Source organism: Stegodyphus dumicola, chromosome 8, assembly GCF_044657685.1.
Source record: "Stegodyphus dumicola isolate Sdum_Otavi_A_Nest chromosome 8, ASM4465768v1".
In the NCBI taxonomy this organism is placed as follows: Eukaryota; Metazoa; Arthropoda; class Arachnida; order Araneae; family Eresidae; genus Stegodyphus; species Stegodyphus dumicola.
Genome location: NC_140775.1, coordinates 130,791,520 through 130,811,301, shown reverse-complemented (window position 1 = coordinate 130,811,301; position 19,782 = coordinate 130,791,520). Strand labels below are relative to the sequence as shown.

The 19,782-nt window shown below is 33.2% G+C and overlaps 1 protein-coding gene across 2 annotated transcripts in view; it reads left to right on the top strand.

Annotated features, from left to right (window-relative positions):
- LOC118185956 (uncharacterized) overlaps positions 1-19,782 on the top strand; it is a 67,685-nt gene that overhangs the window by 17,351 nt on the left and 30,552 nt on the right. For both annotated transcript variants that reach the window (XM_085822431.1, XM_035355929.2), the window contains exons 2-4: positions 1,281-1,861; positions 9,455-10,342; positions 19,377-19,446. In XM_085822431.1, the coding sequence (XP_085678557.1) occupies positions 1,281-1,861; positions 9,455-10,342; positions 19,377-19,446 (1,539 nt within the window). The remainder of the gene's footprint in view (positions 1-1,280; positions 1,862-9,454; positions 10,343-19,376; positions 19,447-19,782) is intronic.

The window sequence follows — 19,782 nt, the reverse complement described above, 5'->3', positions numbered from 1 at the left end:
ATAATGTCAATAGCATAGGGATAATATGTTCATGTAAATGTAAACTAAATAATATGTATATAAAATTATTAGATGTAAGGTAAACATAGTATGACATAAAATGGCTCTACTTACAGATTAGTTTACATAATTTATTACAGTTTATATCGAAAAGTGAGAAAAAATGGCCCAGCGTCTCTCTATATAAGCCTTGCACAGATTCTACGACAACCAGTCACAACGCAGACTATTGCCATATACTGGCAATTGAATGTTCCCGAAAGAGCGTGCCATTGCAGCAGCAAATCCGGTATGACGTAGGAACTCCTCTCGATCAGGATGCTGCGTTAGTAGGGTGAGATAAATATGGAATCCTAGATGACTTCACAAGAGCACGCTGACGTTCATCATGACGTACAACCTTTCTTTAACAGGTCAATCAACCGCGGCTATCTGCAATGCGGGATGATATCCCAATAACTGAAATACATAGCTGATCTCGGTAATGACATAAAATGCTTTCCAAAAACGTCAGTGATACACAATGAACCAAGTGGGTTACTCCCCCAGTTGCAATCTAGGATGAAGTCACAATATTACGAAATAAAGTTCTTTTTATTTCAAAAAGATCTGTAATAGGATAAATTCTTGGGGTGTTTACAGCATTCTTCATCAATTCATTAAAGAATATGCATCTTCCTCGGGGGGAAAATGTATGATTTAATGCTATTCAAATGCTACTTCTTTGACGGGTTTTTCAATTCCATATCTCCTGAAATTTTACGAAACATCTAATTAACGAATTTTGTTCCATAAACCGGCCATAGTACGTTTTCATTTCAACCAATTTAAACCCATCAAAATATGTTAAATTCAATTAATGATTTTATTTCATTTTTGACCAAAGATGCAAAGAGTTATCGAAACAATCAATCAATCAAGCTGGATTTTAATTAATCTCAAGATTCAAAAGTATTTACACACTTCTCTTCGTGAATTGTTTGTCTTTTCTCCTACTTTTTTTTTTATTTATTTATTGCAATAGAGCTGCGCTTAATGTTTGTTACAATATGATATTTATGGCCGAGAAAACACGCTTGTTCTTTTAAACCAAATAATTTGCTTGGACCATACTGTTTATCCCGGAAATAACCGAGATTTCTTCATTCCAAAGGTATATAAAAGAAGAAACGATTTTATAAAAAATAATGGTTGAATTATATCATATGCTTACGCAAATTGTTTTCTGGAAAATCTTTATTAATCTAAATTTTGATATTTTCACAACTGTATTTTTATAGTGATGGAAGAAGAGGTGGTGGTAGCAGGGGCGGCAGCAGTCGTGGATCTAGCAGCCGAGGATCCAGTAGCCGTGGTTCGACATCATCAAGAGGATCAACAATAGAAAGAAACCGAGACCGAAGTCGACCAGCACCTGCTCCTCAACCAAAGCCTGCATATAAGCCTTCTCCAAGACCAGAAACTTCGCATCCAAAGCCCGCACCATCACCACGGCCTCCAGCACCATCACCTAGACCTTATGTTCCATCTCCCAAACCTTCAGCTCCTGAAATTAAACCCCAAGAACCTAGCATAGCAAGACAACCAGCCTCTAACCCAAATTTTAAGGAAACTGATAAAGTTCAAAGTGCACCTCAGCCACCATATAATCCTAACTACAATCCAAACACTAGAGGCCAATCTCCACCAGGGAATCAACAGCCTCCTGCGTATCCTCCGGGAGGAGCTCCACCAGCTTATTCACCCGGTGTTCCTCCTCCAGCTTATTCACCTGCTGGACAACCCCCACCTTATGCACCTGGGGGACCACCTCCACCTTATGCTCCTGGTGGTCCACCACCAGCATACAGTCCGCCAATAGGTAAATTTATTTATTAATGGCTGTGATCAACCCTTTACTTACTACTTCTTTCCGCACAAATGTTGAACACTGAAAAGAAATATAGTTTATAAACACCTTTTACCGCGATCAATGAAAAATGAAATTAGATTAATGAATTATAACAAAATACATTAGGCTATGGGAAGGGATATCTTTGCGCCAGAAATTTAGAGGTAAATTGGCCCATGTTTGCTATCCAACAGAAAAACAATAAAAATATATGCAATCTACGTAGTTCATCCGATTAGTTGAATGGCCTGGAAACGTCTGAGAATACTTTTATAAGTTCTTTTATTTTAATCGATTATGGCAAAATACGTAAGGGCTATCTGCTTAAGACAAAATTTAGCTTTGTGAAGAATTTCCTAAAAAATGTCGCTAGCTTTTTCGTTAAAAATAGATAGAATCACTACTGAGCTGCATAAATGGTAGTATTATTTTGTATTCTGCTATAGGTAAACTGCCTAGCAAATAATAATATTTGAAATTTTAATAACAGTTTGGCGAACTATAAATAGTTTATGCAGCTGTTGTGCCAAACCTGAGCAAACTGACTGAGTGTCACCACTGGCCACATTTACTTTACGTAATGGTAAAACACCAAAGTTCCGTAACTGTAGCCTGTTCACCGGGCTTCTAGTCCACTAATAGTAAAGTGATAAGACTACCGAACACTAAAAGTTTGACCTACGTTCAAATCACGGCGAATAAGCTGGCTGCGTAGGAGTTTTCGCAGTTTCTTTCGTATATACCAGGAATACGAGCCATGTTTCCGTTAGAAAGCCGAGATATACCTTCCCTTATGCAGATAACCCTATTGTGCTTTGCCATTATCTAATTCCTACTCTTACAATCACTGGGTTTTGAACTCTGCACGAACTACCAGTGCTCAGCTGTCTGATTTTCTCTGTCTCTGGTGAGCCCCACTGGGAACAAGAAATGAAGCCAGCAACTAGTTTTTTGTACTTTTAAAAATGATTCGGTCATTCGTAAGCACCGTACTCAAAGCTTACTGTGATTCACTGGAAAAAAAATTAGCAATCCTGTATTAAATCTCACATACCTGAATCCTTGCAATGATTTCGTATAAGAATTAGCTGCTTGAGAGTTCGGTAAGTTAGGTACAAATTCATAAATGTTTTCTTTCTTTACAAGCGAAATTTTACATTATAGGTGTTGCTAATTTTATTACAAATAATTTGCTTATCAAATTCATTAAACTTGAAAGGTGAAAACAGGTCTATTACAGAATGAGACAGATTCAACTAAATATTATTTTAATGAAGTCAGCAGGCATGTAAAGAATTCCAAGAAAAATGTTCAATATAAAGAAGTGAGATGGCTGGTTCAGGCATTTCAATATCAATATGAAAGGAATCTTGCTCACCGGATGACAGTTTCCGTTTAGTTGCTTATGGCAAAGCACACTAGGGCTATCTGACTAAAGGGGGGGATGCCTTCGTGGGAGACTTTCCAACGGAAACTGGCTCGTATACACGTTACACATGAGGAAAACCACGAAAACGCCCATGCAGCCACCCCGTTCGCGTGGAATTGCAATCAGGTCGGAACTACCAGTGTTCAACGATTTTACCGCTCGGCTGCCAGTGGGCTCACACGAAAGACGAATACATGCTCTCATTGTAAAAAGGATGATTTACCACAAAACAGCATAAATGCAAGTAAACCTTTTTGCTTTCCACTTTAACTACTCACATAAAATTACTTTACTTTGGCCTAGCAAGCGGTACTGCAGCTATTTAGCTATTTACTTTCCACTGAGGATTAAAAATTCATGTTGCAGGCTTACTCACGATGTATCACTATCAAAAGGCAATAGGAATTAGATAAAACAATTAATTTTTCTTGAAAAGGCCAGTTTCAGATGTGGCAGTATCATGATTTAAGAAAGAATCTTGCTGAGAAGCCATGCTGAAATTTCAAGTACTTAGTAGTAGAACCATTTAGGGTTACCGGAGTGAAATCTTTGACAAAAAATTTGACTAAGTCGATCTGTTAATTCTTTTATTTTAATGGATGATAATATGCACCCAAACAACGGCTGGACTGGATGAACTTTTGAAGGTAAAAGTAAGCAGCGGATAACTTAGCCATGTTTTTGATCACCAGACGGGTGTACTCCAACTGCGCGAATGAAAATCCCCCCCTCGTCCTGGTATAGTTCAACTGCGCCAATCAAAATTTCTTTCCCCCTTTGCCTATAGGGCTACAATTTTACTTTTCAAAGCCAACTGTAGCCAAGAGGAAAATAAAAATAAAGAAATAGAATTACATATCACAATCACAAGAACAAGTAAAGAATATCTAACAAGCAGGCTAATTACTTGAATAACAATAATAAATGCGAGAGCTAACAAAGAAAATAAAAGATATTGGTAAACATACATATTAGCATTGCAAACATCTTTCATTAATTACAATATTAGAGAAAAGAGTATTGCAATAATATCATACATCAAATAATTGTAAAGCATACGAATTATACTTTTTATAAATTACATCAATAATAGTCAAGATGTCTGAACTAGACTGGGAAATTTAATATAGTTCACTGGCGTGCAGAAGATCATTTTGTATCAAAGTATGTTAAAGTGTGCTAGAAATACCTTTTGTTAATTAAAGTAGTCATGTAAATATTTGCAGAAATTAATAGTTAAATTTAAAAAAAGCTTAGCATGAAATCTATTATAATAACTATTATAATTACAAATCTTTTAAGCGTTTGAACACTGCGTATAAATTGTAAATAAATTTAAATTATTATGCTAAGAAATTTTTTCTAAAATTTATCTAGAAGAAAAGAATTAGATAAACAATACTGCAAATTAATATAATCAATCAGGCCCCTCAATAAATAAAAGCTTATTTTTTAACCAAAAATTAAAAATTGGGATACAAAAGTTTGTGTAATATACTTGGAAATATCTCAACATATAATTAATTAGAAACGTACAATTAAATTAATAAGAAGCTAATTAAGAGCAAAATTAAGCTTAATTTCATTCAATCTAAAACAAGCAATTGATCAGGAGCTCCGCATAACTGAAGTTTTATTGCTATTTTACGTAGATTTGCGTACAAAATGAATATTTGCATTTGTGAAAGAAGTGAATAATGTACTGATAGTCAACAGGAATTAAAATAACAGTGGTTAAAAATATGACTACTTGTCAGAAAGTATGTAAAGTTGCCATGTCTAGAGAAATTGAATGATTATAGAAAACTCATAAAGTTAAGCGCTACAGTGTGAAAAGAAAATTCTGGAATAAACATGTTAAGAAAATTAGATGGAGAAATAATCCTTAATTTATTGATATCCAATATAAACTCTATGCTTTTGGAAAATGTTACATATAATTTGTACCGAGGTATTAACTACCGAAACCGAGTTAATTTCTTTCGTTATTTTTACTCAGTAAATAAGTACAAAAAAAAGAAAGAACTGGGGGTTCACTGGGACTAGAAACTCGCGTCGAACTACGAATGTTTTGTGACTTTTCCGCTTGACCATAAGACCTTTTGAAATTAAGCTAAACAATATATTAAAGAAAATAGAAGATACAGCACACGTAAGAACAAAAGTGGGCTGAATTAGAGATTTACATGTTTAATGAATGAGTTAAACTTACCTGTATGCTATTATGAAATAATAGGAATGTAGCATAAAAGCATGAATGAAAAAGGCAATGGCTATCTAAATCATTGTAATCTAAATGTATAACATTATCAGTATCTGCTATTAATTTCAATACTGCTGAAAGAATTATAAATGAATTATATTATAAATCACATGAACTCATTGCGTTATAAATTACAACAGTTAAAAATATTATTAGCGTGATTTAGCAACCGTCTTTATTAACAAATAATTTCAAATAATTAATTTTACAAATAACTCAGCCTGAAACTAGGTTGGAAAATAAGCTGCATGCTGAAGATTAAGCTTTGCCAAGGTGTTAGAAACATCTTCTGTTAATTAGAGTTGTGATGCAAGAATTAGTAAAAATTATCATTTAAATATAATTTGGCATAAATACAATTCAAAGTATATAAATTCTACATACATGAAAACTTGAGTACAGTGCAACAATATGTGAAAAAGGAATGGATTAAAAAGGAACTGAAAATCCCAAGATATGAATATAAGGGAGTTTGAATTATTTTTTTAAGTATGAAAGTTCTGCAGACGCTCATAATTATCAATTTATTAGTTAAATGTGTATTAGAAATTAAATGTATGCCAAAGTACATCAGGTGGAAAACAGAATAAATATTTAAACGTTTCTAGTATTAAAATATGTAATTGGTAAGAAAGTTAAATAACCTTAAAATAACTTCAATGACTAAAAATGGAAACCTTAATACGGGAATATATTGCAGTAATATTAGTGTGAATTTAGAACGACTTAAGAAGTCCAATTTTTAGATTTAATACAGAAAATTTTTAAAATTAAATTAGAAGGCAGTTTACCTAAAATGGTAAATTTGAAAGTTAAAAACCACTCTGCTATTTAAGAAGATTTGTTAATATTTATCTAGACAAGAAACTTATTTAAGGTGCGCTAAAAATCCGATATTTGATAGGTTGATTATGTATCAGTTTTGTGTACGTCATTAATCTATCAATTTTACTATTCAAAACTGATATATATATCAGCGACTAAAATCTACAACTTGGAAAGTTTTTAATTCTTACAGAGAGTAAAAAAGATCTGGCTCATCATTCCTTTAAGCATCATAAAACTTTAAAATGAGTGTAAAAGAAATTTATTTTTACTTTAGCACACGCAAGACTTTAAATTAATTTTTTTTTTTTTTTTTTTTTTTGCATGCACAATTTTTACAATATTGATAAACGAAAATAAAGGCTTGCAGTCTCAATAAAATGTCTCATTAATGGCGATAAATGACTTTTTGCTTTTTGTAGCATCCAATCTTCTTGGGAAAGAAAGAAGGGACAGGAAACGTCGCGCAGTTCGTGGATTAGATAAGACGGGAACGAGGATCTTCAATCAAATTTCGCGCAGTTCGTACCCTACCCACCAGAAGCTGCTGAAGTGCTTGTCAGGCTACGAAAAACGTGCAGTGGCTAATTTCTGTTATTTCTTTAAACAAACTGGCTGAAACAAGGGAGAAGAGTATACAGATCTGCTCATGAATGAACTGTCCATTGAAAATATAGAGAGATTTTCAAACCAAGAATCTTATATCACGCTAGTGTTTATTTTCGGAATTATTTTATACATACTTTCTTGCTTTTTAGTCAGAAGATGCATTTCAAGATTGTAGAAACAATGCAGATAATGATAAATTATTACATTAGCTGCATTTATCATTTTTTTTTTTTTTTCATTCTCAGCTTGTTTAAGTCTTATGAAATGACCAGAAATGCCATTTTGTTGATTGACGTTGACGTTAGTATTAGAGGTAAAAAATTTTTAAAGAAATAAATTTAAAAGTAGAGAAAAAAATTATTTTGCAATGAAAGAATTTCAATAGCTAATTTTTTTCTATGTTCTTGTTTAAGTAGGTTCATTATTTTGTAATTCTATTTTGAATACTTGACTATTTGCCATATATTTCTCATACTAAAATTATTCCAAAGAAAAATACGACTTGTTATTATACTGCAGTCATAGTTTTATTGAAACTCATTGGTGTTTCTGTATCATAGCTTAATGTACAGCTCTGTCACAATTCATTGTATTCCTGTTATCTTAATTTAGTTTTACTTAGTTTAGCGATTGGAAATAAATGTGCTGTCTGATTATATGTTCTATGTTAATCAACTGACGATGTACACTGAATCAATCAACTATTAATAAATTAGTATTTATATACAATTGACTGATTAACAATAATCGATCATTAACAAATGTAAATTACCAACATTGATAAGCTGGGATCAAACAATATCAGATGCCACCTAATATAACATGATTAATTAATTAATTATCATAAAATGATGTAACAAAAATTCTCTCTAAGAATTATTTTACTGGTAACTGTTTTAATAGTTAAAGAAAAGGAAAAAATAGAGATAATAAATAGTACCCAAAATATAATCTATCAAAATCCTACTTGCACTTCAAATTAATAATCTATTAAGTTGAAAGTTCAGATGCCCAAAATATTTTGAGCATTTCCAGTATGTAAACAGTCACCCATTTCAAATTAACGTAGAGGTTTTAATGTATCAAGATTAACTCTGATTTAATTTATTACTTCGTAAATATACAGTTAGTTTCGCAGTTAATTATAAACTTTATAGAGAAATAATTACTGTAGACTTTATTAGTCCTTATCGAACCACAAATAATACTATAATTGAAATTAATTTATGCTATTTTTTTACACCAATGTTATGAATTTTATCTGCTGTTAAGACTGAAAAATTTAATAGTTCCCTTTCAAAATGTTAGTTTGGTTTATGCTTAACCTTCTAAAAATGAATTACGTCAAAAATCCTATAATGCGTTTTTACTTTCATTATAATTGTACGGTAATTTCATAAGATATGCAGTCCCAGCTTTTCCCCTAATGTATAAATAAAAACAATTCATATATTTATGCATGTCAGTTTTGCTAACTGACATAAAAATTTTAATTAACTGAATTTTGTGGAATTTCATTGTTTACATCTTTGAAGTGACGTTAAATTCGTACCATAATTCCACTAGCGAATAAAAACATTTTTGAACTGCATCTGCAAAGACTACATAATTTATACTACATTAGTATCCATAAAAATATTTTGTCCTCGCTTTTAACAAACTCGCTTACCAAATCAAACATCCTCCTAATATTAATATGAGATCATTATAATGAGTTTGCAGTATTAATTCTAATGGTTTATGATATCGACAAAGTTTTTAAGTATGAAAAAAAAAATTATGATAACACCTACAGATTCGTATCAGTCTCTTTCATTAATTGAAATTTTTAGTGATTGTTGTAATCATAACACCTAACATGAAATGCTTAAAATTTTGAAAATTAAATCTGAAACATCTAATTTTTTTTCTGTTATTAAATGACAATCATTTAGAAGCCCACAAATTTTTATAGAGGTGAAAGGAAAGGAATGGATAAATTGTGAAATTCGTGGCATTTTGCCTCATTTTTAATGTAAGTATCAGGTAGTTCCCTTCAAAACTTCCCACAAAGGCAGCCCTTCCAAGTGATAAAAATCTTCATTATCAATTGACGTGATTTGCTTTGTCGTAATTATTATGTCTTTCCTATCAGCAAACAGTTATCGAGCTTACCAGTTTTATGCTTTCTAATTTGTAATTGTGTATTATTTTTTGTTATGAATAATGAGTATAAATAACTATTCGAAAAAATTATTTTTAAGAATTTTGTTTAACACTGTTTATTACATCAATAATTATGTCAATCATAACATAATAATTATGTCAGGAAATATACATTTAATTTTCACTATGATCGATACCTGTGATCATTCGTTTTCCATTACTCAAAATAATTCTTTTTTTATTTACTAATTATATTCATTACTTCAATAACTTATTACTATTCTTTTAACAGGCCAACCTGGTGTTAGGCAACCGTATCCTCCTCAGCCGGGAAGCTCATATCCTCAACAACCTGGAATACCTTCAGCACCTTATCCACAACAACCAGGAGTCCATTACCCTCAACAGCCCGGCATGCCTGCTCCTTATCCTCAACAACCAGGTATGCGTCCGGCACCTTATCCACAACAACCAGGAGTACATTATCCTCAACAGCCTGGCATGCCCGCTCCCTACCCTCAACAGCCAGGTATGCGACCGGCACCTTATCCACAACAACCAGGAGTACATTATCCTCAACAACCTGGCATGCCCGCTCCCTATCCTCAACAACCAGGTATGCGACCAGCACCTTATCCAGTACAACCAGGTATACATTATCCCCAACAACCTGGCTATCGGCCTCCTTACCCAGTTCAGCAAGGAAGACCCTATCCTCAGCAGCCGCTTGGAGGAAATGTGTGGCAACCACAGTCCGGTATACCAGCTCCTGCTTATATGAACTATGGTGGCCTTCCAACAGGTGCTAATATTAACGTAAAGCCTCATAAGAAAAAAGGTTTTCTTGGTTCTTTGATGTCTATGGGAGGACCAAAGCATAAAATGGGAAAAAAGAACAAATATTATGGCTCTCAACCAAATCCTTATGCAGTTGGAGGCATGGCAGGGGTTGCTGGCATGAGAGGAGCTGGTGGCTTGGGAGGACTAATGGGAAATCGTATTCCCACAGCTGCGATGTATACAATACTTCCATATATGGCAATGAAAGCAGGATCGAATCTTTTTAGGCCTAGATTAGGTTTTATGCCAATGTTTCTACCAAGTCCTTTCCATCATCATCATTACGGATACCATTACCATCATCATCATAGATATTATGATGTATACGATAATGATTACGGTAAGTATTTTTATATACATTTTTATCTTTACAAAATCATTGAAAATTAAGTATAAATATTCAAAAGTTATAAATACATAAAAATTAAGTATTAGCACTCAGCGTAAAAGAAATTAAATAATGAAGAATCCGCATGTACGTATGTATGTATGCTCCTCGCATTGTGAAAAAACGATGGTCCCTAGAGCCATTAAATTTTGAATAATGTTGTCCTCCATCCGAACATGTACAACTGGGAGCCCGAATTTTAAATCTCGAATTTCATATTTTATAAAACTTTAATTAATTTTTGATTAGCAAACTATCGATTGTTTTACCTTTTTCCAGATACTCTTTGTGGATAATAGCAAGGCAGTCCTACCAGACACAAAGCATGATATTTTTGTTAATCAAATTGCGCTTTGCGACGCTGTGAACGGGTTCACCGGGCGCAGACCAACCCCCTTTTCGGCCTGTGTTCTTGAAATAAATATGTTTTTCATCACAAGTGATGATCCGGTCCAGAATTTTGTCCTTGTTTGATACTCGAGCAGATTAGTGCAGGCCCGAACACGTCTGTCCTTATCTGTTTGAGTCAGCTCATGCGACACCTAGCAATTGAACCTGTAAGTCAAGTTTATGCGATGCATAGCGCGACTAATGGACAGGACACTAACGTCTAACTCCTCAGCAAGCTCTCGAGTGGTTGCATACTGATCTTCCATAAGTTCTCGCAAGCGGACCTCATCAACATCAGTAGGCCGGCCAGAGCGCTCTGCTTCTTGAATATCATAGTCCTTGTTTTCGAACTTTCGGTACCAAACCTTCACAGTGTCATATGATACAACATTAGTACCTAAAGTGTATACACGATTTGGTGACATTTTGTAGCTAACGTTTTGCAACAGAACTGGAAGCAAATGATGGTTCTGGTAGCGTGATAATTCCATTTCAGATACCTTATACCAGCGTTTCCCAAACTTTTTTGACCGCGGCCCGGTACGAGATTTTAATTTTTTTCGCCACCCACCTTATAAAAAAAACCATTTATTTACAAAACAAATTTTATTTTTTAATAAAAATCAAAATTCAAGTTATTTGTTTGTTTATTTCATGCACAAAAATTGCAAAATATATATAACAAAAATATAAGTAATTAAAGACAATCCATTATCTTCATTTAAAACTTAAAAGTAAATTTTGATTTACATATTTTGACCTTAGGGCGAAGGATGATGTCAGTTTTCATCACATAGTAATTTCAAATTAGGACTTAATGATGTTAATTTTATTCTCAAATTAGGTTCGACATTCAATCTGTTTCGATACTTACTTTTTAAGTACACCAAAGCTGAGGACGCAGTTTCACACGTATAAGTGGTGACAAAAGGCATTAAAATTGTATCGCTTTTTCGCTTACGCTTGGATATTCCTTTTGACAGCGCAATCAAAAATTAATTAGTGGTACACTTTCAAACACTTTTTTAAGATCGGTGTCGCATGAAATTTCAATTAAATTATCAACTTCTTGTTCACTAAGATTACGCATTTCTTCCTTTTCAATATTGACAGAAAAAAGATCTTTAATCCATATATTATTTGAAGGAATGTCCGGATAGTAATCTTTAAAACTATTTATAGGTTCCGAAAGATGTTCTTGAATTGAAACTGATAGTGTTTCAAGATGTAAATCTTCTTCATCGTAGTTTGAATGGGTTTCAATAAATTTATGTAATGTTTCAAAAGATTTAAAATTTCCTTTTGAAAGTCTTTGTTTCCACAGAGTCATTTTTTTAATTATTGCAGCGACTTTTTCCGATATTTATTTAAATATTTAAACCAAATATATTTAAACCAAAGCCTTGCAAGTTTAAATTCAATTCACTGAATGTAGCAAATATGTCGCACAAATAAGCTACTTTTATTAACCACTCGAAATCGGGGAATCTATCCCTTAAATGGAAAAATAGCATCTTTTTTAGATGGTGGGTGTTCATTCAGAAATACCAAGGCTTCGTCTTTTAGCTCAAACAGGCGTTTTAAAACGTTTCCTTTTGAAAGTCATCGTGAATTACAATACAAAAGGAGGTGTTTATGATCACTCTCCATTTCCTTGCATAATTCGATAAAAAGTCTGCTATTTAAGGGACGAGACTTTATGAAGTTTACAAACTTGACATTTTTCCTAAGTCCTGTTTAAATTTAAAGGCATTCGTTTTACCGCCAACGCTTGTTTATGGATAGTATAGTGCACCCATTCACAATTAATTGCTAATCCTTGAATTTGTTTAAACAAACCTTTATGACAGCCTGCCATTGCACGTGCTCCGTCGCTACTTATCCCAACACACTTCATCCAATCAATACCGTGACTAGTGACAAAATCATTTGTAGCCTTAAAAATTTCATCCGAGGTCGTTCTTGTCGGGAGCCTTTTACAAAACAAAAAATTTTCTTGTATGGTGTCTTCGTCAATATATCTGATAAAACACATTAAATTTGCATTATCCTCGATATCTGGGCTTTCATCTATTTGCAAGGGAAAAAACTTGCTCTTTTTTACTTGAGCAACTAGTTCTTCTAAATGTTTCGTACAATCATCAATTCTCCGTTTAACTGTATTATTTGATAATGGTATCGCCGAAAATAATAATTTTTCCTTTATTCCACATAAATTATTTGCGACAATTTTCAAAGCGGTAAGTATTAATTTTTCTCCAGCATTATGAAGATACCCAATTTCAGCTATTAATTTGGAAATTTCAAAAAAGATGTCAAAATGAGGTTTTTATTTGATTGGTGAGGTAAGAGTGTATTTTTCATTTTTTACATCCTTGTACGAAGTAAAATGGAAGTATTGTAATAGCGAAAAGTTTCAGGCAGCGTATTTCAACGAAAATATCCATTTTGACCTCTATCGAATGCAATTTAACGATGTTATTGCATGACATCTGTACGTAAGGACAGAATAAAAGACTCTTTTCCTCCAAAAAAATTATAAAACTGCTTTAAAATGAATTCTGAAGAGAATTTTTCGTGGCGTCTGTACGAACGTATGTAGGCACGTACGTACGTATCTCGCATAACTGAAAAACGAGTAGCCTCAGAACGTTGAAATTTTGTATATAGGACTGCTATAACATGTAGATGTGCACCTCGTATTTTGGTTGCAATCGGCCGCATCAAATGTATATAAATATATTTATATATATATATACTCTGTTACCCGGCTCAGTGATCTCAGTTTCTTTACTCTTATATGTTTGTAAATTGTACATTTCTTGCTTTAAAAATGATTGAATTATGTTGTTCTTATCTTCCGGTTAAGGTTTTTATGCCTTTAGTAAATCTGTATGCAATATTTTTAGAATTATCAACAATTTTAAAGTTGTTTAAGTGCCGCTAAGCCTAATATTTTTTTTTGGATGGGGGCCATTGCTTGTTTACATTTGAAACAGCAGAATAGTGGATTTGTTTCAATCTAGAAAACTTTGCTTCGCAACAACAAAGATAACGCCTTCATTTATTATTGCGAATTAAATCATGCTTAATCCTTTCTGGAATTTTTTCGAGGAAATAAGTGTTTAAGATTTACTTCGTAATTTTTTATACAGATATTTTGAGTTTTTATGTATTTTTGCCTTGTCGGGAAGTGAGAACTGAATTAATTGAATGAGAAATACTCAATCGTCTGTGACAAACTGTTTCTTTTTTTGTTTTGTTTGCTTTATTTCTTGTATACATCGTTCTAGCTTTATTATAGTATTTGAATAGAAAATGTGGCATTAGATTAGGAAATTCTTTAAATGATATACATTTTGTGCATTCTGAGTTACAATATGAAGTGTGAATGCAAATTCTACTAATTTTTATGAACTTTTAATTTTTATGAACTATGTTTTTGACCAAAGTCTGATTGAACTTTGACGTTTCGATGCATGTTAAAGACATTACTGATTAATTGAACGCAGACTTAAACTGTTCTCCTATCCTGTGACAAAGTGCTCTCAATTCACAATGCTTCTTCTTAAATAACTCCGAATTAATATCTAGCAGAGACTGAATGCGACCATTTGTAAAAGAGTGCTTTACAACTTAAAGATCTATGGAAACTTTTGCTTCCCCACGACCAGATTATTTCAAACCTTAGGGTTTTTGAATGCATTCTACGCATCTGGGTCATAGATGTACCAATAGTACATCTTCTTTTTGATACAAACGTGAAAGGCCTAAGGCATACTTGATCTATTGGTGATAACTCGCAGTAGTTGGTGCCAAATGCGAGTGAAGGTAAAGGTAAAGGTTATAACATTATTACGAAATGTCCACACGCGGTAAGATAGCTTCCCCGCAAAGCAGTTTTATGGTTGCTATAAAACGGCAAGGAAAGGGAGGGTTGCCACATTTAGCGAGAAATCGCCCATTTGGCGACGATGGACGACAAAATTGGCGATATGCCACGGACGGATGGAGAACCTTCTAAAACAAATTCTTACCGGTTTAGCCCAGAATGTTCTCGAACACAAGCCGAAAGCTATATAAACCCTGCTAGTCCGCAGTCAGTGAGTGTGCCTCGTCGAGAGGGCGAGTGAGAGTGCCTCGTCGAGTGCGAGTTAGTTAGTATCAAGTTGGTGTCTCGTCTAGCGAGCCAATCCCTGCGGAGTCGATCGAGTTGACAGCCGGGCAGCGAGTGTCGAGTGGGTCATCGAGTTCACCGAAGGAGTCTCTTAGTGTATCGCGGTTAGTGCATTGTCGAGAGAGCGTGTTGAGCTCCGGGAACGACTGAACCGAAGCGTCGGGAGCCGTGCTCTGTGTGTTGTCGAGTACATCGCGAGTTGTAGCGTGGAGAGTCTCGAGAGTACGTGGAGTTCCGAGAACGAACGATCAGAGTCGGGAGCTGTACTCAAGTGCTTTGCAGTGAAGCTGTGTTCACCGTGATAGCCTGATAACCTGAAGGCTGTGTCGCTGATCGTGTCAGCGTGTTTATAGGAGTTCATCGACGACCGTAAAACGTGTTTTGGAGCTGTCCTGACAATACTGGCTAAAAAAGTGTGTTTTTATACTTCATCATCAAGCGTCGTCATTATTCACTCCAAATCTACGAACCCCGTACGAACGTGAAGGAAGAAGAAAAACGCAACAATATGAAGGAAATATAATACTGTTAAGTGAACCTAGCGCCAGAGTGTCGCTATGGTAAACAAATATAGTGAATTTTAAAGAGTGCATTTATTCTATTGTGGTTTATGCGCTGTCGACGAAGTATATTTAATTCAATCCAATAAGTTTAAATGAAATGCAAGAAAAAATGCGTATAATTTAATATTCCGTACAAGGAAGTCATGTGGTGTACATATCAGATTTTTTTAGCAGCAATCAATTCATTTTTCTTATCAGTAAAAATGTTGATTGGCTTATCAGAGTACTCAGAATGGAGTGTGTTTAAATGTCGTTTCAACTTTGACAGTTTCATACTTTCATTTGAAAGTTGCTCATTGCAAATAACACATAGCGGCAAATTATTTTGACTGCCGCCGGCAATGAACCCAAAGCGTAAATTTTCGTCACAATAGTTGCGAGTCCGAGTAGCTTTAGGATTGTTATTTTGGCGCTGTATATCTGCTTTAAATACTTCAGGCACAGTTTCTCCACGATCATGATGTTCAGCTTTGCTCGTGCATGGTTGATCATCATCATTTAAATCTGTGGTTTTCTTGATTAACCATTTATCCATTTTAAAAAAAGGTTGAAAACTTTAATAAAAAGAATTTGTTTATTAATGATTTATAAGAAAAAGTAGTTTTATTACTTACCAGTATGAAGTTACTATTAATAATAGGTAATAATAAGTATTGTCAAATAAAATAGGTAAAAAAAATTCAAACATAACGTTGTTTTAATACACGTGAGTTTACGGCGCATGTCAGGGATAAATAGAAGGGCTAGCTCATTTCTTTGTTCGACTCCTCGCCGACGCGAGCCTAATGGGGGGACATAACAGGCAATAATCTGACGTCACTGTGATGCCACCTGTCCTGATTTCCCGCGTTTAAAACAGTAGTTTCATTGAGCTGCGAGACGATTTTCTAGAGGTTACACATCCCAAATTAATTTTAATAATATATATATCTGTTTTCTAATAATGTATATATTTAAAATAATTTATATATATGTAATTTTAGTCAGTTTTTATTTTAAATTCTATATTGTAAAGTATCGTTTACGTAATATGGCTTTTTACGCTGCAGTAACGTGCCGTAGCACTTACAGAAGTATGAAAGGATGAGATATTTTATTTCATGGGACCAACAGATCCAAATGAAAGTTTACTTTTGACGAAAGAATGGATACACAAATGTCCAAGAGAAGATTCTATTAATGTGAAGAGCGGAAAAATCTGCAGCGAACATTTTCTATGCAGTGTTTATGAAGATGATATGAAAAATCGCTTGTTTGGATAGCCACAAAAAGAAACTGTTGAAATGGAATGCTGTGCCAAAAGTAAATTATGATGACAATAATAAATCGAAATTGATGATGACAATAATAAATCAAATTTTAATGATTTTGAAATAAAACTCACAAATGAAAATGTAGATCATCCTGAATGTTTAAGGATAAACAAGAATGCATTGATAATTTGAAGAACAAAATAATATCCTTAGAAAATTGTATTAAATTGTATTAAAGTATTGAAAAATAGAGAAAAGAAAAATTTTAGAATGTTTGTTCAGCGACAAAGAAGGTGGACGACATCTAGACAGAAATTGGTATCAGAAATTAAAATATCAAATAGCGAAATTTGGGGGAGGAGCACAAATTGGAGAATTTGGAAAAATTTCTAAAGCCTATTTTTATAAAGACTTAGATTAATGCATTACTGAAAAAGAAGAAAAAAAATCAGGTGGACTAGTGAAAATATTTCACGTTGCGATGTCATAAGAGCTCTGTCATCTTAAAGCTATGATTTTTGGAAAGAAAAAAATTAAGAAAAAAATTGGAATATCTTTACCTAGTATTATGAAATTAAAGAAATGGTGTTTATTTTATTTTTTAGTGTTTTCTAAATCTTAGTGTCGTCCAAGAATTCAAAGTAATGTTCTTACTCTAAAGAAGGAAAGAGGCGAATATTTGTATTCTGTAGAAAAAATGTGCATTCTCAGTTTCGACGAAATGCATATAGATTGAAAACTCTGCTATGACTCTAAATTGGACTAAGTTGGTTCTTTTTAAAAAATGTGCAGTTTTTTTAATCAGAGGTCTCATTTCGCGCTCTGCCTCAAATTACTGAGAAACCGCGTTTTAGATAGAGGATTTGTTTTAGAAGATGTAACTGTTTTAAATTTTGATATTATTAAAGAGGTTTTAAATAGAGATTGAGAAGAAATCAAATTGTGTCACAAACTAAAACCAAATTATTTAATGGTCAAGGGAAACGAGAGACAAAACGTCGCTCCAGAGAAGACATTATTTTCAAAAAGTACCGCAAAAGGTATACTCTAGCCCACAGGAAATCAGAAAGCATCTGACTTCTATGAGTTAATCGATAATATCTTCGGTATTATGAATAGTACCAAAATAGTACCAACAAGAATAACAAGTATTTAACAAACTAATTTTGTTAATTACTTGTTAAAGTTATTCTTATTGTATCCTTCGTAACTAATTATTGATTAGATTTTGTGCTAGATTAGCATTCTAGATAAAATATAATAGTATAAAACATCAAAGTAATTGGCATAAAAACACCTGCTTCCTTTACTCACACTTTTGAAAAATTAAATAACTGTTTTAGGTACTCTGAATAAAGCTATTTTGTCAAAATTAAGGTAACAATCTTATATACATTTATTTAATTGTAATATAGATATAAGTATAAATTACAAAATTATTTAAAAAATATCTATTAAGAGAATTATAACAATGTAAAATTTACAATTAGGCAAAAAATCAAACGTAGGTTAGCAGAAATGTTGCCATATATGTCATATATGTTTAAACTTATGTCAATGTAAAGTTGTTTTTTGAGTAAATTTAAATAGCTGCTATTATAGTTATCTTAGAAGCAGAATAAAAATTCTCTCGGTTAGCATGCAATTAAAGAAATGATTAGAAATAAACGTGCATTAAATAAAAAAAAAACATGCAAATAAAAATTTAAAAAAAACCACGGAACTTTATGTTAAAAGAGTAGCACATTTTATCTATTATTTTAAAATTGAGTAAGCATTATTAAATTTTTTAATGGTTCAGTCTAAAATGCATAAAGCAGTAACATTGCCTCTTCCAAATTATAGCTATCTTTCACACACAACTCATTTTAAACGCTGGTTCAAAAACGCTAATTTCCAAGCTGTGAATTATATTGGCGCGCTCATTGTCATCATGGCTACGTCATCACTTCTCACTTTCTGCTTCAGGGGGAAAAGCTCTATGAGCTAGCCCTTCTCTATTAAGTCCTGGGCGCATGTACCGGAGAAGGCACTGAATGACGAATCGAAATCAGCCAATAGAGCATCTGAATTTAAACGGTCCGGTAGGAAACGGTGGTAAAGGGTTGCCACCTGCAGTACTTGAAATGTTTCGAAAAATATTAGAGCAAAATGGTATAGATTCTTTGTGTTTTTACAATTTTTGCCACGACCCAACTGAATTTTTCTGCGACCCGATGTCGGGTCGCGACCCACGCTTTCGGAAACGCTGCCTTATACTAATGATAACAATATTTTTTTTTTTTTTTACAAATTTCACAACACAGTGTTAAGTCTCTTTGTTTCAAATACCAAAAATCGTTTGACAAAATATGATTAAACACGCCAACGCAAACTGTTTGCGCAGAAGATATTTGCGGTAGCGGGAAACTTTCGTTAAAACCCGATATGTAGCATTTTTGGACACTAATTCTCAACACATTACTTACGTCGACATAATTACAAATGTAGAAACACTTTCCTTCGTGTGTGCAGATTCGATGCATTAATGGATTATTCATGCATCTTCATTGTATGCAAGAATTTTTATTTGTTACGACTAACTGCTTGTTTCATTCTTCTAGTGGGCAAATGTAATCGGCCGATTAAGCGTGAATATGCCAATATTACATGCAATTCAACAACAAGTGAAGTGTAAGTACATAATATTGCTTGCTATTTATTCAAAAATTGTTTCATTTTATTATTAGTAGTATTAACATCATTAGCACCATTATTATTATTATCATTATTATTAGTATTAACATCATCATCACTACTGTAATTTTTATTATTATCATCACAATCATCATTTACCTTCCTCCGTTAAACAATGACGATCTTGTTGTTTAACAAGAAATTACATAAATAAAGGCAGTACCTTCGTTTAAAAGAGAAAAAAAAAAAAAAAACTTTTGAGTTTTTTTTAAATATACTTCTTAAACTAAAATAGCAAGAGCTTCATAATAGAAAATCTAAAGAAATAAAAAT